At 39.0% G+C, this 23,369-nt stretch overlaps 2 protein-coding genes across 4 annotated transcripts in view; both read right to left on the bottom strand.

Annotated features, from left to right (window-relative positions):
* The window catches only part of RANBP17 (RAN binding protein 17), a 242,905-nt gene extending 225,990 nt beyond the window's left edge, over nt 1-16,915 (bottom strand). For all 3 annotated transcript variants that reach the window (XM_042464644.1, XM_042464725.1, XM_042464814.1), the window contains exons 1-3: nt 16,842-16,915; nt 6,749-6,898; nt 1,081-1,171 (exon numbers count right to left, since the gene is read on the bottom strand). In XM_042464644.1, the coding sequence (XP_042320578.1) occupies nt 1,081-1,171; nt 6,749-6,898; nt 16,842-16,859 (259 nt within the window). In that variant the 5' untranslated portion in view covers nt 16,860-16,915. The remainder of the gene's footprint in view (nt 1-1,080; nt 1,172-6,748; nt 6,899-16,841) is intronic.
* FGF18 (fibroblast growth factor 18) overlaps nt 1-23,369 on the bottom strand; it is a 650,869-nt gene that overhangs the window by 520,460 nt on the left and 107,040 nt on the right. The window lies entirely within an intron of this gene.

Here is a 23,369-nt window from a genome sequence, read left to right as displayed (position 1 = left end):
TAAATCAATGTTATTTTATAATTAAAGTACAGTCATACCTCCTTTTTCGCAGACTTGGAGTCCATATCCCTCGCCCATTCACAGGCAACCAACAGAGGGGGACAAAATGGGGCATGCGTGTGTGGCACACATCTGCAGATGCCGCCGGATGTGTGCCACCATTCAAGCCAATGGGGCTTGAATACTTGACAATTTTGCATTGGGGGGGGCTGTGCATCAGAAGAAACAATAGCGTGCGCTCCTGTAGAGCATGTGCGCCGTCGCTGGCGCACACATCCACAAGCACATGCCCCATTGCAAGTAATGAGCATACACGTTTTTTGTTTTACGCAGGGGGTCCGGAATGGATCCCTCTGGTAAAACAAGGGTACACTGTAGATGTTCCTGTTGCACTCCATTATCCATCATATGTTTACAATGGATCTACTAACTTGCATATGAGTACATGATAGAGTTCTGACAATACCTTTCAGATAAACAATAAAGTACTGTATAGCAATTCCCTCAAATACTAAGGCTAAGAGTAGGACTAAAAACAAGTGGCATCCAGCCTCAACAACATTTATCAGAACATCAAATATCTTTACTGAAATCCCAGGAGAGGGACAAAAGTTTCAAATGGAACACAAAATTGAAAAGACTGACTTCCATGAATTTAACAAGAGAATGAACCACAAAAGGAACAAACAGAAATCCATTTTACACAGTCTAGTGTGCAACTAATCTCTTCAACATAATGCAAATTATAAACAAATTACATGTGTTATTAATATATGAATTATACGTTTGAAACTACTTTAAATATGAATGAGTACTTCTCACATGTATTAAATTCAGATACAGGTGCTGAATCACAAAATAAACATGTTTACCATTAATTATCTAGGCACAGATACTTGTATTTTTTTAAACTTTTATACAAACACCCAATTATTTTGCCATAATGAATTTAAAGTTCAAAGAATTCAGAAGCAAAACATTACAATTAATTATTCTGACCACAGATTAAATATTAGAGTCATCTGAAAATTCAAATAACCAGAAGGGAAAAAAGAGACAAAATGCACAAATAATACTTACTAATGTCCATTCTTTGTTGAACAGGTAAAGGGGTTGTTTTGCACACCAGTTTAGAGAGGCATGTTGCTGCTAAAAGTTGTGCATACGATGTCTACAAAAAAATTTACACACAATTCAAACAGGTGTAAACATTTCAGAACTGTTCAGATATCATCCAAAATATAACTCTGTAAAAGAAACGTACCTCTTTAACTCCTTGCTGTCAGTGAATTGTACTACAACTGTTCTTCTTAGGACAGAGGTGGAGAGAGTGTGGCCCAAGGCTGTATATACCTTCCAAGGCAATTTGTGCATTTGCCAAACTGATCCTTGCACTTCCCATACCAATCCCAGAATAAGTGTGGGGGGGTTTGGGGGCAAATAAGAAAATATTATCATCATATGGTGAAAAGCCTTCCCTTAACGTCTTCCAAGGGTGCTACTGGTCATTTTCCTGCAAATGTAACCAGGGACAGCTTGCCTTTTTTAAGTCTGAACATTTATTTCAAAACAGGAAGTGAGTGGGCATGCACTTCCTTTTGGGGGGGACCCCGCAGAGGCTTTTAAAAAGATAAATGAAATGGCCAATAAGCACCCACACACACTCACAAAGGCTGATTGGTGCTTTTGTTGATACTGAAGGAGAAAGTCACCCCATTTTTTCTCATAGATTGGGTGTGTCCACCACTTTCCTAGGACACTGCAATACATACTAGCATATAAACATTCACTAATGTAATGCAAGGTAATAGTGGTTTTGCCACAACATAAGATTAAGATCCATGCTGTATCTGTATTTATATCAAAAATATTACATTATTTTTCATGCTTTATAGAATTTTGGACATTGTCATGATCTTCTCAGGCCTACAGGTACTAGCAGAGCTAAGAGGATAGACTGGGAGAGAGCTGTCTCTTCTAATGCTGAGAAGCAGCCGCTCTGGCAGACAGTCCATTGTCCAGTCTGTGGGCATCAACAGATATCCGACTATACCAATTAGTGCTAACAGATTGGCATGCTTGTAAAAGAACAAAATAATGACATGAAAAGCAAACTGAATCCAGCTGGTTCCAAAATCATACAGAATTACAAACACTGCTGCTTTCTTATAATTCATCAGGCAGATAAATACCACACCAGATTTACATTTGAATTCAAGCTTGTACTTCAAATACTGAACATCGGTTCTTTTTCTCAGTTCAAATACCTGAGTGGGTATCAAAAATTCCTCAGCATGGAATGATTTATGACTTTAGGATTGTAACAGTATCCAGCACAAGATGAATTCTCAATTAGATCTTGGCTTTTACAATTAATGAGACACTTTTTTTTGGAATCTCTTCATTAATTCCAAATTACATCTTAGAATATACTGATGTCTCATATTCTGTTTATTTTGATAAAGGCAAACTTAAAAAACAGATCCGTCTTGGAATTATGCACTCTAAAGTAAACAGTTGAAACTCACTAAAATCCAGGTGAATCAGAGAGAATACACGCTGGCCTGCACAGGAATTAATCTCCAACAACAGAAGGTGCCAAACTGTATCCCAACCAATTTTGTTTGGCAACAGCTGAGACAAACCAAATCCTTTACCTGAAATCCAATCTAGGTCCACATTACTTTTTGGACATTTAAAATCCTACTCATGTCCAGAAGGAAGCAGATGGCTTCCTGATAATTTGCCTCAGCAGGTAATTCTGTTGACGTTATGTTTGATCTCTGAAATGGAGGTGACCAGGGCAGTAAACGTGATCATTCCTGAACCTCCCCTTTGGTGGAATGGAGACAACCCAGCCCTCGGATTTTCCAGGGAACATGGTAGTGATGAAGCAAGTGAGAAAGAGACTAGAGAATGACGGTAGAAGACTGAGAGCACATCTGACCAAACATGGGCTAAATGTGAAGGCCTACTGGGTGGCAGTGTGGACAGCAAAGAAATTATTCTTTTCTGCCAAGACTGTGTCTGCAAGGAGCTGTCCAGCAGGGCTTTTTCGAGTGATCAGAGGTCTATTACATTCTGATCCACAAGAAGAGAGCGCAGACCACTTGACAATCTGCTGTGAAGAATTTGCACAGCACTTTACAGATAAAATAATTCAGACCTGCTCTGACATGAATAATATCGTCAATGAACACAACTTTGGCTCTGTTTGTCCAATAATAATGGATTCTTTTCAATTTGTACAGCCTGAAAATGTCAACAGGCTCCTTAGAGAAGTGTTCCAGACCCCTTTCCCTTCTTGACATCTTAAATAAACTAGAGAGGATTGGGTTCAAACATGTGGTTGTATGGCTTCTGTTGAAAAATCCTTCTCTGAATCCCCCCATAACAGATAATTATCAACCAGTGTTCAATCTTCAGTTTTTAGGCAAAGTATTAGAGCATGTGACCCAGATGAGGGATATCTGGATGAAACACATTGTCCTGATCCGTATCTATTTGGTCACAGGCTTGGTCACAGGATAAATATTATTTTGGTTGCCTTGGTGTATGATATATGCTGAAAACTGGACAGAGGGAATCTGTCTCTGATGGTTTTATAGAATCTCTCAGTGGCTACCATTGACCATGGTATCCTTCTGGGCCACCTTGCTTGGAAGGACTTGGAAGCAATTTCACAGTGGCTCTATTACTTCCTAGAGTAAACCCCCAGGGCAGTGCCAGGGTATTCCTGTTCAATTTCTTGGTTGCTGACCTTTGTCCCTCGTGGTGCTATTTTATCACCTATGCTATTCAGACTTGAACCTGGAGGCCCAGGTTCCTGCAATAGGGAAAAGTGCTTTTGCAAAGTTAAAATTAGTATGTCTGCTGTTCTCATTCCTGGAGAAACCTGATCTGGCCAGTGATACAAGCCTTAATTACATCCTGTTTGGATCAATGTAATGAACTCTACATAGGACTGCTTTTGAATACTGTTTGGAAATGTCAGTTGGTACAAAGAGCTGCAGCTAGACAATTAACTGGGACTAGTTAGAGAGGCCATACAACTTCTCTGCTAACATAGCTCCACTGTTGGTTTCTGGGAACAATTCAAAGTTCTTGTTATGATTTACAAAGCCCTACATGTCTTAGATCCAGACAATCTGACAGAGTGCATCTCCTTGTAGGAGCCTGCCTAGGCCCTGAAATCCTAAAGAGAGGTCTTCTCTCAGTTCCACCATCTTCATAGGCACAGTAGGTAGGGATGAGAGATAGGACCTTCAGTGGTTGCCTCTAGGCCCTTCCAAAGAATTTCAATATGACCCCCAACTTGCTGTCCTTCTGTTACCAAACAAATGTTTTTTTTTAATCTCAAAAGTCATTTAGAACTGAAGATAATGGCTTTAAGCAGGCACTGTTGTGATTTAATTGTATTTTTAAACTGCTAAGTATTATTTTTAATTATCTGTTTTACTTTTTAATATTAATAGCTTGATTTTATTTTAATGCTGATTTTTGTTTGTGTTTTAGGTATACCATAATCATTTTAATTTGTAAGCTGCCTTGAGACCCAGTTTTGAGAAAAGGTGGAATATAAATGAAGAAGAAGAAGAAGATGATGATGATGATTATAGAGTCCATCAAACTGCATAGTCGGCAATACCCCCAAGTCATCCAGCCCAACTCCCTGTCAATACAAAAATCCACACCTACAGCATGACTGACCAGGAATGGAAACAATATTCAAAGACTCAAGAAGAACAGGAAGAGAAAGGAGCTTCTCAATTGTATGACCCTGATGAGGAAAGTTCTCCTTAAGCCCCTTTGTCTCCACACACACACACACCCTGCTGCCCCTTGAATAGACTTAACTATTTCCTACTTCATAACCCAGACTCATCTACTTCCTATCCCAAGGTGGGAGGGGACCATCCAGCAAGGGGACCTGATATGGGTAGTGCCCTGATAGTTGGTGCACAAGGTCATTTGTATTGTCTTGAATCAGCCATCAGATCATCCTTGTTCGGCTACTGCGCCCCTGTCCCACAAGACATGTGGGGGAGGCATGCCAACTATGTCTATAGCTTCCTTGGTCCTCGCTCGGCTCCTGCCATCCACCTCATCGCTGGAAACTTTCTCTCCCTGCAAGACCACTTTGAAATTGCATAGGTTTGAAAGATGTTTGGCAATGGAGAGAAAATTTAATAAAGTATTCATTCTCCTTTATGGGAATAAATAATTTACACAGCACATGCTTACCCCTGAAATGGTCATCCCGCCTGTCTAAAAACCTTCAGCAAAGGTTACTGTCATCATTTCTGGATTAGCGACACTCAAAATGGCAGAAAGGTTCAGTTTTACCTTAACCCATATACTGAATTTTGAAAATATTGCTACCAAATAATAAAACTCTGCAAAGGTGAAAAAGCTCTATAGATGCACAGAGCTCCTTCCATGTCCTTAAGCAAAAAGAGAGATGCTCATCTTAAAGGCACAAATCTGGTAGACATAATTTAGACTGAAATATTTCATATACAGAATTAAACTAGCATGTCATCCTAAGAACTGTAATCATGTGAAATACTCAGCAGAATGAACTCCTTTTGTACACATAAACATGACACACTGATCATGCCCTACTACGGTATTAATGCTTCTGCTCATCTTTAATGGGCAGGTTTGTTCTTCATCTCTCATTTGAAAGTTAGAAATCCATACAAGCAGCACACCCAAAATAATAAAAGATTACTGTATGTATTCATGTATAACTCTAAAAATTTGAGTAAAAAAAATAAACCCAAAAAACCTGGGTCGACTTATCCACGGGTCAGTGTACATACTGTATTTAACTCTTATCAAAATAGAAACTATCCCCTTCTCTGAATAGTGAATGGTGAGAGCTTCGTCCATCCTGGGACAACCTAAAAGTAGCAGCAGCTTTCTCTGCTCCCTCCATTGCTGCTATGCTTCTGGCCTTTTTAAAAGCATGGGTGGGGAAATGGTGGCATTCTTTTGCATCATTTTTCTTTGATGGGATACAGACTGTCCAAAAACGACAGTCTCCCAGCGACTTGGTTTGCTGTGTGAGGGAGCTGTAGCAGACAAACCACGCAGCTCCCTCGTGCAGCAAAAAGAACCCGCAAAAAGCGGGGTCTTTCTGCAACACAGTTGTGATGCCACAGTACGCCAATGGCACAATCACGGCATCACAATGACGCTGGGACGTGCGGACGCTAGGTGTCCATCACATCAAAATGGCGGTGCCTGTGTGTACAGGGCGCCACCATTTTGATGCCCTCATCCTGTGCGAGAGGTGTCACGAAGTGCCGCCTCACACGTAATGACGGCACCCCATAGAGCCCATCTGTAAAGCGCCTTTGTTTTGTATTTTATATCGTTCGTTACATGTCCTTAAGTTTTACCCTCGACTTATCCATGGATCATATCAAAATCCATAATTTTGGCTATAAAACTTGCCCTCAACTTACAAATAAGATCGACTCATAGCCAAGTATATATGGTATGTTCTGTGGTTCTGTTTTATCAAGTTATTAGGGGACCTCATTCCTATTCTGAGAATGTTCCCAGTCTATTACTGCTTTCAAATCTTAAAAATGCTATTTAAGAAAAAACAGGAACATATAAGGAAGACAAAAATGATTGTCAAATGTACCTTAACAATGCACGGTAATCCTGGAATGGGGACATTTGTGAACAAGTATAATAAATATGTGTTCAGATACACAAAATTTAAAGTACTTACTGTTCCTTGCTCAAGTAAAAGTTGGCATTGGCTGAGACAGTCAGGACTGTTGATAAGCTCCAAGAGCACCTTTTCTGCTTGTATCCGCTGTGCTAAATCTGTCCCTTCATAGAGCTGTTTACAAAGAACTTCTAGCTCTGCCAAACTTTGCTGCATTGAGAAAAATCACATGTTAAATTCCATGTGTTGACTTTCTATACTGTAATATCTTTGTGCTGCTAATGTATAAACATTACCAGAGTTACAATACACATATAATACACAGAGGTATGAAATGCAGTTTATGTTTAAATACATGAGGTATATCCTGGGCAGTGGCAATGAATCTTGCCCTCCAGATGTTTTGGATTATAACTCTTGAATTCTTAACCATTGATCATGATGGATGGGGTTTCTGGGTGATCAAGTTTGAACACCTGGAGAGTCAAAGTTTTCTCACCCATATTGCTGCCAATGGAGGATGACAGTGTAAGGTGTTCGCACAACCAGTTGTCCTCATATCTCAAAAATTCATTTATTTTGTTCAGTCATACCTTAAGAATAATTTATTAATTTCTTACATGGAAGAAATACCATGGCATTGAAAGTACATGTGGATAAAGAAAACAAGCACCATGTCAACTGCAAAATGGAAAACTGTGCTCCAGTGATTAAATGTCCTTGGACAAGCTAAATCAGCAATGTCCAGCACAATGAAACGGGAAAGCTGGCAAAGTTAACAATAAGAATCAATATTTTCAATGCTGTGTTTGATCTCTAACACTTACTTCACATTTGGCAGGCAAGGATATAGTTTTTGCTTCAGTTGTTATTTCAAGTCAGGATATCCCTGCTAGCTTGTCAGAGAAAGGGCCAAAACATAGCTTGCCCAAATGCCTTTGCTAGCCTGATTCACGTCTCCCTCAAGAGCACAGACTAACAATAAGAATAGTTACAAAACACCTTTCATCATCTAATGAAAATGCATTAAGTCTGTATCTGCTCATCAGATGACTGAACAGTATTTGACTATTATTGGGCACATTGAAGCATTAAGGCAAAACTAATGAAGCAGCTGTAATCTGGTTAAATGCAGTTCAAATGAAGTGAAATGTTTGCTGAGCTGCTCCCAGTCAAAGACTTCACTGCTTATCTATTATGTCCCTTCTTGGATAGAGTGCACATCAAGGTGCAATCATTATCCCTGTAACACAGCTTTGTATCAAAGGCAATTATGAGATGATGAGGATGAAAACAGATAAAACTACAAAGCATTTCTGACTAGCCTCTTCTCCGCTCTCATTAAAACACACAAGGACTGTGCAACTAGCTTTGTCACCATTAAAAGACAGTCACATCCCTCCGCTAGTAAATTACCTATTGACTATCAGCCATAATACCTAAAGTGAACTTCCGGATTATGAGACACAATGCCACCATAACTTTCATCTTCTACTTAACAAGTTCCAGGCGTACTAGGCTGGCTAGATCCACCATATTTCTTTTTATGTTTTTAGACAGAAGATAACCAAAAGGAAAAAAAATCAGTCCACCCACCTTATCTACGGATTCCTTAGCCACAGATTCAACTATCCACAGCTTGAAAATATTGCAAAAATATATAAATTCCAAAAAGCAAACCCTGATTTCATAGAATCATAGAATCATAGTTAGAAGAGACTGCAAGGGCCAACCCCCTGCCATGCAGGAACTCTCAATCAAAGCATACCCAACAGATGGCCATCCAGCCTCTGCTTAAAGACCTCCAAGGAAGGAGACGCCACTATTTTATATAAAGGATACCATTTAGCAATGCCATTATAATTAATGGGACTTGAACAGCCATGGATTTTGGAATTCATGGGGAGTGCTGGAACCTGCATCAGATACCAAGGACCCTCTGTAAATACAAAACCCTTCTTTGCTAATAGATTACAAGTGTTATTTAACTGGAAGAAGCTTACCAAACACAACATGTTATATATTTCTCTTTTGCTAGTAATATTATTCAAACAATAAATATTATCAAAACAAAAATAAATGGTTTGGGCCAAGAATGTCTGAAGGATTACCTTTTTCTATATAATCTATAATATGAATCTGTCTGCCATTTCCTATCGTCATGCCCTGTTATTTGTTTTAGAAAGGGTGCATTTGAGGGCATTTGAAACAAAACTTTATTGGTAATGACTAACAATGCCTTAACTGTGGAACTCCCTCCCAAGAAAAGCGAGACTTCCCCTTTCTTATTTTGTTTCAGCAAAGAAGTAAAAATTATTTCATTCCATTAAGCTCTCGGCACTACACAGTATTTTCTTAGTACTGTATTAGCTTCAACAAGAATTCTAATAATGTGTTTGTTGTATTTTTGTATTGTTCCTATGTCCAATGTGATGTTTTAAGATTTGTATCTTGAATCATGCCAAATACCTGGTAGGTAGAGGGTATAATGGTGAATAAATCTAATAAAATAAATAAAGAAAATATCCAAAGAAAAACATAAATAGCATATTGACTCAGCTATTGTTCATCACCAGCCAAAAAGACCTTCTTCTGTAAATTCCCTTTCTTTCAAACGTCCCATCAAGACAGATGTATGTCAAATCTATGTCCCAGCAGCATTACCAAACAAGAAATGATGTAAAGCTCATCTGAAGCTCCAAGTTTAATACTTGTTTTAATCTACTATATCTTGAAAAACTATTATTTTAAAAAAACAATTGAGAATGGATTATCAGACAGTAGTCCCTTATGACTTCCACAGAAAGAGTCATCATCGACAGACAAGGCAGCATTCTAGTAGATGCAGTCTACCCTGATTTGCCAGTGAAATCCAGCACCACTGTTTTCCAGTACATTATTCTCAATTATGGTCTGGACCCAAACTACAACCTAACAAAACTAGAGATGTAAAATTTCTCAATATTTTGAAGCCATGAGGGGATGGAAATTTCTTTTAAAAAACTGGAAAATGCAATGTTGGTTCCCATAGAGACATAAGTCGTTTTGTTGTTCTTGTGTTAACTGCCATTGAGTTGGTTTCAACTTATGCCAACCCTCCAAATAAGAGACCTCCAAGGCACCATTTCACTAACACCCCTGCTCAGGTCTTATAAACCAAGGATTGTGGATTGAATGTATCCACTTGTAATGCAGTCTTCCCCTTTTCCTACAGCTTCCCTCTAATTTTCATGCCTCCTTCTTCAAAGTCTAATTCAGCTTTACATTTGGTATTTCAGCATATATATAAAACAGGGTGATAAAATACAGTCTTGCCTGATCCTCTCACTAACTGGAAACTCTTCTGTTTCTCCTGTTGTGTCCTGACAGTAGCCGCTTGTCCTGAATGTAGGTTATGCAACAGGACAAATGTTGTGGCACACCCATTTCTTCTTGAGCTAGCCATAGTTTCTCATGATCTATACAATAAAAGGCATTACCAAAATCTATAAAGCACAAGTTAATTTTCTTCTGAAATTCTTTGTTACACTCCATTATTAAACAAATATTTGCAATAGGATACCTTGCACCTCATCCTTTTCTGACCCAAGTTTGGACATCTAGTATTTCTCATTCCACATACAGTAAAAAAATCTTTGTTATACAGTATATACCGTACTCATGTATAAGTCTAGAAATTTAGGTCAATAAATTGATTTAAAAACCCTGAAAACCTGAGTTGACCTATCCGTGGGTCAATATAAGTACTGTACTTTAACTCTCATTTTAAAAAAGCAACCATCTCTCTTTAGGGGCTGTCCTAAAGACAAATTGGAAGCAAGTGAAAGAATATGACCTGCTGCTATCAGCAGCCAAACTGTTCTTGGTCATTAGGGTTGGCATAACCCCAGATGGAGGATAGGGAGAAACATACTTTGGAGAGCATCTAATAAAATCTACGAAATAAACGAGATATGCCTCACAATGCTTAAAAGATCATCTCGGTTTGCTTTAAAACTGACATATTTTGGCCTGTGAATGCTGTTTAGGTCTTCTTCAGGGGGCCACTTCAAATCAAAGTTGTAGAAATTTCTGAGCCAGGAAATTCAAAACCACTTACTGACAGAATGAAAGCCCCAGCCTGGTTAGGTTTTACTCAGATTCTATGCAGCCAACCCAATGCCTGTCTAGACCATCATCTGGGCCAGATTCCAAGCTTTATTTATTTATTTATTTATTTTTAAAAAAGCAAGTCCTTAGCTCTTGCAAGACTCAAGATATGGGGCAAAATGTATAGATACTCTTCTGCAGAATCCTTTTGCAAGAATCAAGTCAGCTTCTACAAGTGGCAAAGTGCAAGAAGCAAGCAAGAGAGTCGCTGTGTGAGACTGAGATGAGAGAAAGAGTAGGAAGGAAGGAAGAGTGAACAACACAAACAGTAGGAAGGAACAGTGGAAGCAAGGGAGTGCAAGAGAAGGGAAAGTAACCAGTACTAAGCAATGAAATATCAAAGGCATTGAAATGGCAGGTGACAAGGAAGCATGCATAAAGGAAGAGAATGATGCAAGGTACAAGAAAGAAGAGAGGGAGGGAGCTTTGTTGTTTTGCTGTTAACTGTCCTTCAGTCCGCCCGACTGGCTAATACATCTCCAAGCTCCCCTACCCTCCACTAATCTGCTCCAAATCCTCATGTCTGGGACCTCCCTGGTTGAGTCTATACATCTGGTATGTGGTCTACCTCTCTTTATACTGTCCTCTACCTTTTCAAGCATTAATATTTTCAAGTGAGTCACACTTTCTCATGATGTGGCTAAAATACAACAGCCTCAATTTCATCACCTTGGCTTCCAGGGGGAGGGGGGTTCTGGTTCGATCTGTTCAAGGACCATTTTATTTGTCTTTTTTAGCTGTTCATGGTATCCTCAGCATTCTTCTCCAGCATCACATTTCAAATGTGTTTATTCTTTTCCGATCTGTTTCCTTCACTGTCCAACTTTCACATCCATACATGAAAGATGCTAAAAGAAGAAATGGTAAAGTGCAAAAAGCATGTGATAGAGGCACTGCGACCGCACAGGAGAGAACTCTGGAAGGAGAAACAGATTGGAGATACAGCAACAGGATGCAAAGAGCAAGATGGGAGCATAGCAGAGGCATAAAGTGAGTTCAGGGAGGGAAAAGAATGGAGAATGCAATTTAGGAGCAGCAAAGGAGGCAAGACAGCACTAGAAGACATCCTCCAGGAGGAGGGGAATCATGCAAGTCATCGCTGCAGATGCTCTGCTATCTCAGGTGGCCATTTCATAATGCTACTCTGATGAAAGATGGTGCTGACAAGAGAAGGGAATAGACACCTATTAAGGGAGATGCCTATTGTGAACCTTAAGATTTTAAAGAAATGGATTAAATGACGATGAAGAACAGTTAAAGTCTTTTTTGAAGGACTAACTGCACATGTATTTGTCTTGGCAGTATGGTATGGGACATCTGAACTGTTTATTCACATGTTCTTGTTGGTTGCCTTCAAGTTGTTTCCGACTTGTAACAAACCCTATCATAGGGTTTTCTTGGCAAGATTTGTTCAGAGGAACTGTGCCATTGCTATCACCTGAGATTTTGAGAGCATGTGACTTGCCACAGGCCACTGAGTACGTTTCATGGCTGAGCTGGGAATCAAACCCTGGTCTCCAAAGTCATAGTATCTGCCCTTTTCTATCCAATGTACCCTTAAAAACTAACAAGTTTTATTTGGCATGAGCTTTTGCAGGGTGCAAGGGAGTGTGTGAGCAACACAAGCAGTGTGAGGCATCGTGAGGGAGTGATGTTCCATGGAGTGTTGCCTCATCTGGCAGATGTTTGCATACATGTTGGGATGTGAAGATGCAATTAGTAAGACAAAAATTAACTAGTACAAAATATTTATCATTAACCCAGATGGCATTAACAAATAGTAATTGGGTATAAATACTGATATCCTAGCACAGAAGAGCTGCTTAGCATGTACATTGTGTGGAACATCCAAATAGGTCAAAGAAAGTTAATCTGGGCCTCAATCCTACACTCATATCCATGTGGTGTAATTATCTATGAGGATCTAGACCACACTGAGCCACTTAACCTCCTTCCATTCCATGTGTTGCGGTGAGCAAGCAGGCTCGGAAAAAGGTCTGGCTATGTCCCCATTGTCAGGTGCAAAATGATTGTAGCAGCCCTAAGGCCCCTGGAAGACCCTGGCAGATCTCAGCTCTGATATCATTTCTCATCTGGCTACAGGGATATAGTTGCATATACCTCCAAACCTGCCTGCTATCCATTGAGCATGGAATAGTTGTGTGAGGCTTCTTCAGGGGATTTTCACTAAACCAAGGGGAGCTCTGGGTGCTGCAGATGGAAGAAGGACCAACCTCCACAGTACTCGAAAAGCCATCGGCATGCATAAGGGAAACCTACATGTGTATATAATTGGAATAATTATGCAAGACGTACAGTGGGCTCTTCTTATCTATAGGCTTGCCAACCACGGACTGCAAACCCATGTTTTTTGTTATCCATGGTGTGTGTGTGTGTGTGTGTGTGTGTGTGTGTGTCTGGAACAGATTCCCCCATGGATACAAACAGAGAACTACATAACATGCAAATTATATGAGATGGGAGGAACTGGAATATGGCAAGCCTGCTGGTCATCTGAAAAACCAACATGATATAGTGGTTTGAGCATTGGACTACAACTCTGGAGAACAGGGTTGAAATCCCTATTCAGCCATGGAAACTCACTGGGTGACCTTGGGCAAGTCACATTCTCTCAACCTCAGAGGAAGGCAATGGCAAACCACCTTGAACAAATCAGGCCATTAAAACCAGTGATAGGGTCACCGTAAGTCTGAAACTACTTGAAGGTACACAATACGTTAGTCATCCAATTAGCTATCTTAAAAACTGAGTGATCTACTGGTAAATTACATCTACCTTTTGTTCACGTTAGTACCTTTTGGGAGCAATTGAGAAAATATTTACATTTTCAGTGGTATTTGTTTTACTCTGTGGGCTGAGGCTATATGTGAAATTCCAGTAAATAAAAGTAAATGTTTATTTTTTATTTTTTAACTTCTTCTTCATTGGGAAAAGTGGTTATTTTCTTATACCTCCTTTCATTATGTTCCAGATTGTCTTAAAAGAGAGCGAATGATGAGAAACAAAAAGGCAATGTACACGTTAAACACTAGGCTTCTGAAACTGCACAGATGAAAGCAGTAAAGCTGTTAAGAGGAAGCAGATTTTTAGTTAGAGAAGGTGGGAAAGAGCTAAAGGGATTCTGAAAAATTCCAAAATTGTTCACATGGGTGGCTCAGATATTGACACCTTTGCTTTCTGATGGTTCAATGTACACAAACTTTGTTTCACATATAAAATTATTTAAAATATTGTGTATAAAATTACCTTCAGACGATGCGTATAAGGTGTATATAAAACATTTCATGTTGAGACTTGGGTCCCATCTCCAAGATACCTCATTACATACATGCAAATATTCAACAACCAAAAAACCCTCTGAAATGGTCCCAAGCATTTCAGATAAGGGAGACTCAACCTGTAACAACCTTTTCAATAACCAGAGCCCAAGATCCTAAACAACTGAGCCAATCCATACACACTTTTCTCCAGTCATCTCTATTCACTGCAAAGGGATCTTGTAGCATCTTTGACACTGACTGGAAGAAAAAATTGGTAGCATGAGTTTCAGATGTATTTGGTGGAATAGGAAGCCCAGGGACAGACCTATATAGCATGCATCTGAGGAAGTAGGCTCAAGACTAGAAAAGCTCATGCTATCAATTTCTTTTCCCCAGTTAGTCTCAAAGGTGCTACAAGGTCCCCTGGCATACTAATTTTCCATACTAACCAGGCTAGGTCTTTGAATTCTGTTCGCTGCATGGAAAGGGATCTTGCTGCACCTTTGAAACTAACTGAAAGAATGAAACTGGTAGCATGAGCTTTCCTAGACTTAGGCCTACTTCTTCAGAGGCATGTTTGTTTTTGTTTGTTTTTCAATCAGTTTTATTCCCTATGAAACAAACTACCAACAAACAAACTACATTATTACAAACATCTACATAATCATAATCATCTTACTTTTATGAATCTTACTGTATTTTCAATACACAGTGGGTCCTTGGTATCCGCTGGGGTTTGATTCCAGGACTTGCAATGGATACCAAAATCTGTGAGTGCTCACATCCCATTAAATACAACGGCAGAGTAAAATAGTGTCCCTCATTTAACATGGCAAAATCAAGGTTTCCTTTTTGGGATGTATATACATTTTTAAATATTTTCAAACTGTGGATGGTTGCATCCACAGATAAGAAATCCATGGATACTGAGGGCCAACCGTACTATAAAGTGTTCCTTAGGTCCAAAACACACTGCAGAAATAATCCAGTTTGAGACCGCTTTAACTGCCCTGGCTCAATGCTAGGGAATTCTGGGAACTCTAGTTTTGCCAGACATTGAACCTTATCTGTCAGAGAGCTCTGGCGCCACAACAAACCACAATTCCCAGGATTCCCGAGCACTGAGGCAAGGCAATTAATGAGATGTCAAACTGGATTATTTCTGCAGTGCGGACACAGCCTTGGAGGAGTCTTATAAGGGAGAGATCTCCAAACATCTTTTAACGCAAGAGTCTGGTTTGTTTCTGTTTTAAACTTCCATTTCATCTATCTAAAATATCCATCTTTTGACCAACTGGCATCAGGACAGTTTACAAACATTAAAACTAAAATCAATCAATAAAATCACAGAAATGTTAATATTATATAATTCTCTATGAGATGGTTTATGCTTCCCTTTTACAAAACCATGCCTGACAAAAACACCATTTATTATAAAATTAGGAGGAAAGTAACCAATTATTAAAATAATTAAACACACAAATCAATAAAATCACAGAGAATATATATATATATATATATGAAATAGTTTATGTTTCCCTTTTACAAGACCATGTATGGAAAAAAACATGATTTATTATAAAATTAGGATAAAAGTAACTAATTATTGAAAGAAATAACCACTTAAATAAATAAAATCAGAGGATGTTAATATGACCATGTATGAAAAATCACCATTTATTATAAAATTAGGGGGGAAAGTAACTAATTATTAAAATAAATAGATACATATATAAATAAAAGCACAGAGAATGTTTAATATATATATATATATATATATATATACACACACATATATACAAATACACACACACATATATATATATACATACATATATACACACACACATATATACACACATATATACAAATACACACACACATATATATATATACATACATACATATACACACACACACATATATACACACATATATACAAATACACACACACACATATATATATATACATACATACATACATATATATACACACACATATATACACACATATATACAAACACACACATATATACATATATATATATATACACACACATATATAAATATTTACACACACACACCCCACATATATATATATATATATATATTCTCTATGAAATAGTTTTATTCTTCCTTTTTACAAGACCATGTATGAAAAAAAAATACCACAATTTATTATAAAATGGGGGGGAGAGTAACCAATTATTAAAATAATTAAACATTGAGATAAATAAATAAATAAAATCACAGAGGATGTTTACATATAAATATGTGTGTGTGTGTGTGTGTATATAAATTCTCTATGAAATACTTCATGCTTCCCTTTTACAAGCCCATGTATGACCCCTAAAAATATCTTTTATGACAATAATAATAATAATAATAATGGGGGTGTGGGGGGGAGTCACCAATTACTCTTTTAAAAGAATAATAATAAAATAAAATCGCAGAGAAATAAAACATAAACAAAAACAAACAGTGAAGGCATTCCCAGCATTGCTCAGCACGGTGGCCGTTAAAAGCGGGATCGAAGCGGGCTATGCCTACAGTAGTGTGGATGCAACCCTGGTCGTCCCACCAACCAAGCAGCCCCCCAATATGCCTCTCCTCCTTCCCCTTCCCTTCGGCCTCCCTGCCTCCCTCCTTCCCTCTGGGCCTGGCTGCTGCCCCTTCGCCGTCCCCCTCCTCTTCCTCCTCCTCCCTCCGCCTGAGCCACCGACCTGCCCGCCCAGCGCCATCTTCCTCGGCGGAGAAGACCAGGGACTGGGGGGGGGGGCGGTGTCTCTCTGAGAAGCCGCCCCAGAGGAGGGCAGGCCCTGCTGGGCTCTCCAACCAAAGCGAGGGCGGGAAAAAGGGTGGTCGGACTCGGCGGCGGTGCCAAGAGCAGGACAAGGCCGCCCCTCGTCCCTCCTCCTCCTCCTCCTCCCCTTGTTCTTGGGCCTGGGAAAGTTGTCCTCCTCCTCCTCCTCTCTCCCCAAGGAATGTCACTACTAAGTGTATGCCCTCCTCAGCACCACCAGGGAGGACGAGGCACCTCCTCCACATGATAGTACAAGGCCCCAGAGAAAGGCCAAAGCACTCCTACTACAATGTATGGACACTATATATATATATATATATATACTGTATATGTATGTATGTGTGGTTCACAGTCAGGCTCAAAATGGAGGACGTCCCAAAAAGACTGGAGGCCATGGCCCAATTGAACCTCTCAAAGCACTCCTCTATTATAAATACATGGTTCTCTGGAGGACATTGGAGGAAAAGCGAGGACATGACCAAATGAAAGGTCAAAGCATTCCTATGAATATATGGATTCATGATTCTCAGGCTCAAAATGGAGGACATTGGAGGGAAAGCGAGGACATGGCCAAATGAAAGGTCAAAGCACTTCTCCTACACTGTAAATACACTGTATATAGGCAGGTTCAAAATGGGGGACATTCCAGAAAGACCTGAGGGCATGACTTAATGGAAGCTCTCAAAGCACTCCTCTATGAATATACGGATTCATGCTTCTCAGGCTGAAAGTGGAGGGCATTGGAGGAAAAGTGAGGACATGACCATGAGTCTATGATTCTATGCTTCTTAGGCCAAAAATGGAGGGCATTGAGAAAAGATTGAGGACATGGCCAAATTTAAGGTCAAAGCACGCCTGTAAATATAAATGCATGCTTCTCGGGCTCAAAATGAAGGGCACTGCAGGAAAATGAGGACATGACCAAATTAAAGGTCAACGCTCAAACTGGAGGACATTGGGGAAAGACAGAGGCTTAAAATGGAGGACATTAGAGAAGAAGTGAGGACATGACCAAATTGAAGGTCAAAGCACTCATATAAATATATGAATTCATGCTGCTTAGGCTCAGAATGGAGGGCATTGAAGGAAAAGTGGGGACATAACCAAATTAAAGCTCAAAGCACTACTAGGAATACATGAATTCATGCTTCTCTGGCTCAAAATGTAAGACATTGCAGCAAAAGTGAGGACATGACCAAATGAAAGGTCAAAGCACTCATAGACATATAAATCCATGCTTAGTCAGACTCAAAATGGAGGACATTTGAGAAAAAGTGAGGACATGACCAAATTAAAGGTCAAAGCACTCCTATAAATATATGGCCCAGCGGGTAATTTGGGAGTTGCAAATGGGATCATCATCACCTCCATAATCAGAAGAATGGGTGATGATTGCCTAGACATCTCATCTGATGAGCAGACGAGCGATTTAACTCCCCATTTCCCTTGAATATTGCCAGACCAGATTACCTCACCCCATATAATCTAATACCTTTGCCCTGCGGCTAGTTTTAGCCCTAAAAAACCCTGAAATCTCCCCTCAGTGTGCTAGTTTGGGTTTCATGGGGATGCTATGTCACTGTGATCTCTAGCCTAGCTGTGGCACTTCCTTTCAACCAACGCTGTCAGAACAGCTGTGCCTCACCCACTTCACCCAATTGGATTCCAGAAGCAAGACCCATCTATAGTAAGTATCACCCGTAGTTCTGCCTCAAAAGCTATTCCAAGCTAACCCCAGATTTCCTGAGCCTTGAATGAATGAGTGTGTGATAGTGAATTGCTGTGTGATTTCCCCCTTTAAATAAAAATAATACTTTAATTGGAGACTTCTGCCTCTGCATCATTTCTTGGATCCATCATCAACGCAGTATACAAGTGGGAGACGGTTTCGTAGCATCCTTGTAGCCAACCCCCTTTCAGTTTGAGCTAAGTAAAATTCCCCTACATAGATTTTGGCTACAATTGCTGATATCAAAAATTAGTGTAAAGCTAAAGAAGAAAATTAAAACAACCATTGTACCAAAATACAACTTGGAAGTATATCCCCATAGAATGAAAAGATAGTGTAAAAATAGATTTGCACTATTAAGCCTAATTAACTGGGAACCAGAAGAGCTCTGGACTGAAGCCAGGACTTTATCACACGGAGAAAATGAAGGCTTTAAACAGTGATTATCCCATGAAAATCACACAGTCGCGATTAAGATTTTCACATGATGTCACAATTAAAGAGCTATTATCCAAGGAATAAACGGGCAATAAACAGCAGCAAATCAATCACAGGGAAATCCCGTGAATGATTTGTTACTGTTTATTGCCTGTTTATTGCCGGGATAATGGCTCTTTAATCGCAATGTGTAAAAATCTTAATTGCGATTGCGCAATTTTTACAGGATAATCACTGTTTAAAGCCCCGATTTTCCTTCGATTTTCCCTGTATTAAAGTCCTCAGAGACATTATTGGGGAGAAATAGAAATAGATGCTATCTGCAGCCAAAAAGAAACAGAAGCCTCAACAGAGGACAGATGAAACTCTTCAAGCATTTAAGGACAGATGAGAAGCAAAAGTGAAAGGTAACAGAAATAAGGTCAGAACCCTGAATACAACTGTTTAGCTACTTGTGCACAGGAAGAAAGAAAAATACTATAATAATCAACGCAGAAAAATAGGAGATTACAAAAAAATAAAATACAGTAAAGGAAGAACAAGAGATCTTTTCCAAAACATCTAAGAAAGCAAAGGTGAAAGGATGACAGATTCATTCAAGGAAAAATGAGCCTACAATTTTAGAAAGTTAAGTAGAAGCTGCACTCAGAGCACCAGGGAGAAACAAATTACCAGAAACAGATGACAGATTACCAGATACCAATAGACTGTTTCAAGCTCGAGGGGCAGAATCTAGTCTAGTCCTAAGAAAAATATGTCAACAAATATGGAAAACAAAAGAATTGCCCACAGATTGGGAACACTCAAAATATATTACAATTCCCAGTAAAAGGGACACCAAGGATTGCAATAACCACAAGACTATTGCATTAAACTTCCATGCAAGCAAAGTGATACTTAAAATCCTACAACAAAGACTTCTACCATAAATGAAGCAAGAACAAGAAATGGCAGATATCCAAGCTTTTTTCAGCGAAAGAATAACAGCTATAACAGCTTTATTTATATACTGCTTCATACCACCTAAGCAGTCTCTACAGTTTACAACTGTAAGCTACAGTAATTGCTCCCAACAAGCTGGGTACTCATTTTAGCGATCTCGGAAGGATGCAAGCCTGAGTCAAGCCTGAGCACTGGCTGGTATTAAACTCAGCACATTATGGTTTGTGAGTAGCTGGAGTACAGGCATTTAACCACTGCATCACTAGGGCACTAAGGATCATATTGCAAATATATGTTGGCTAATGAAGCACAACAAAGATTTTCAAAAGAAAAACAGCCTATGCTTTCTAGATTATAACAAAGCCTTTGATTGTATAAATCATGAAAACCTATGGGTCTTCCTTAAAGAAATGAGGGTGCCATAATATTTGATCATCCTGATGCATAACCTGTACTGACCAAGAGACCTCCATTAGGTCAAATACTGACAGAAGGCTTTCCAACTGACAAGAAGTCAGTTTATCACTCTATCTGTTTAACTTATACGTATCATACATAAATCAGAATTAGATAACGAGAAAGGAGGTGTGAAATTTGGAGGAAGGAACATTAGCAATTTAAGATATGGAGATGACATCATACTACTAGCAGAAAAGAGCACACTTGAAAGGATTACTGAAGAAAGTCAAGGGGGAAAATGCAAAGGCAGGTTTACCCCTGAACATTAAGAAAAGAAAAGAATTACTACATATTATTTACATAACTTTAAAGCACACCATTAACAAGACATTGAAATAGTTCAAGGTTTTCCGTACCTTGGCTTAGTCATTAATCAGAGTGGAGACTGCAATCAAGAAATCAGAAGAAGATTAGGACTTGGAAGGGCAGCTATGACCTAGACAAGAGCCTGAAGTTTAAAGACATATCACTGAATGCTAACATTATGATTGTTCTTGCCATTTTATTTCCAGTTTCCTCACATGACGGTGAAATCTGGACAGTGAAGAAAATTGATAGGAAGAAAATCAACTCATATGAAATGTGGTACTGTAAAAGAGAGTTCTGCAGATACTGTGGACCGTTTAGAAAGACAAATAAATGAGTCCTACAGCAAATCAAGCCTAAACTCTCCCTAGAAGCCAAAGTCTCAAATAGATGGGTTGAACGAACTGCCGCTAAGCCGCTTTGGGAGTATGGTGTTTAGATGCCACATGCCACTCTAACCTGGAAGAACTGGGCCAAAAAGGAGCCACTGAAAATTATTCCTTTCTAGCAGGCCAGTTCAGGACCACAGCCATGGCCCAGATTGGGGCCGGGCATGTGCAGTTGTCCCAGTTCTGGCACAAACAGCGCCAGTGCAGTCCCACCACTGTCCTTTTGGGTTGTCTGCTTCACCCCAAGATGACTAAATTGAGACTGCCATATTTTGGCCATATCATGGGAACACAGAAAAGTGAGTAATGCTTGGCAAGGTGGAAGGCAGTAGGAAAAGAGAAAGACCGCATTCCAGATGGACAGGCTCAGTCAAGGAAGCCATGGTCCCAAGTCTATAAAACCTGAGCAATATGGGTGATGATAGGGTGACTTGGAAGTCTCTCATTAATAGGCTCTCCATAAATTGAAGTTGTCTTGGTGGCAGTTAACATCATCATCACCACCAGATTTTTAAATCTCGAGTTAAGTCTTGGTGGTCTTGGTGGCAACAAAATATAGTTTAAGGGGATGCTTGGTAAAGAAAAGGTTAAGAATCAATGTTATAGATAACACATAAATATATCCAGACATAGTAAAATGATGCTGCCCCCCTCTCTCTCTGTGGTAACAAAATATAAGCCATGTTTAAAAAATGAATAAGCAATCAATCAGTATAATAAAATGTGATATTACAGGGTTTAAAATTTTCTAAAATATGTAGTGGAATATTGAAAATAAAATACACGAATGCAATGCTTACAAATATGTTTACTGAATGCACATTTCTTATAAGAGAAAACTATTCTCAGTTATTCTCATGGGCAATTCTAAGGTGGGCTGCTTTCACTGCAAATCTAGATTCATTTACCAGGACTGATCTAACTGAACTAGATAGCAAGTATATAGTTTTATTCCTATAATTAAGGTTAGCTGCAGGCTCTAAACACCTTACCAAGTATTTATCTCTTGCAATATCATATAACTGACAATATAACCTGTAGTCTACAGTGTTGTCATCCACTTGTTTTCCATAAATGCAGAGCCATTGCTCTCAGGGAATATTCTTACATCTACCTTCATAAAGTTAGTCTTCATAGTCTGAAAACACAAAGCTGTAAATGCCTTGTGGAGTAACGGTAGGGAAATCTCAGTCAAATATTTCTCTTCTCTGTAGTATTTTGTAAAGGAAAATTGGAAGAGAATCTAGATACCCTAATTGGTTCTGTGTCCATCCTAGCATGATAGTCATTCAACTGTTCTTTGATAGATTTTCAAATTTGTTGTATGTTCAAAACCAGCTGGTCAAAATAAAGCATCCTGAAATAATGCTTCACATCTAGTTCATTTGTACTAAAAGTACCCTGTTTGGTACACTTCATGCTCCAAAGATTTATACAGTATTCTAGTCAGTATAATGTCAGTGTACAATTGGATTTCATAGAGAAAATATCTGAATAAACACAAGTTTAGCAATGGTACACTTAATAAATAAATTATAGGAAGTGATGCTGTTTGCAAATTATAATATATAACAATATGCAAAACCACAGTAGATTATCTAAATTAGTAAACAAAATTCCATTGCTGCATGGTCCCAAGTAATGGATGATATAAAACATAATACATGGAATATTGCTCAGTCTCATGTGGATTCAGCTTTAGTCTCAAAAGCAACATTAATAAGTCTGCCATGAAATTAGCTGCCTCATCATGCCATATTATAAAGCAAATTATAATCCACATCAGAAGAAGAACAAATACAGTTAGGTAATGGAGACAGAAAACCTGGATGAAAATTAGGAGCCATTATGAGGTAAGATTAAGGGCCACCGCATCCAGTGTCATGTGAGGAGACTTCCCCTTACAAATCTAATCACCTGTATGCAGTGAAGGACTAGATGTAGATAAACAAATTTAATCCCAGTCCAGATTAAACATTCTGTATCTATTAATTTCTAGAACCATTTAATAAATCCCCCACACCTGCAGAGATTAGGAGTCTCAGAAAATCTAAATCCTATTAGGCAATGACCTTCCATGACAATGAGGCTCTTTCAAATGGGAGAAAGCACTCCTGTCTTTATATTGTACTACTCGCTAACTTATTTTCTATTACACAGTAGGATTGAACATCATAAATGCATA

The sequence above is a fragment of the Sceloporus undulatus genome, chromosome 1, assembly GCF_019175285.1.
Source record: "Sceloporus undulatus isolate JIND9_A2432 ecotype Alabama chromosome 1, SceUnd_v1.1, whole genome shotgun sequence".
Taxonomy (NCBI): Eukaryota; Metazoa; Chordata; class Lepidosauria; order Squamata; family Phrynosomatidae; genus Sceloporus; species Sceloporus undulatus.
Note: the sequence above shows the minus strand (reverse complement) of the source record. Positions and strands in the feature narration are given on the sequence as shown.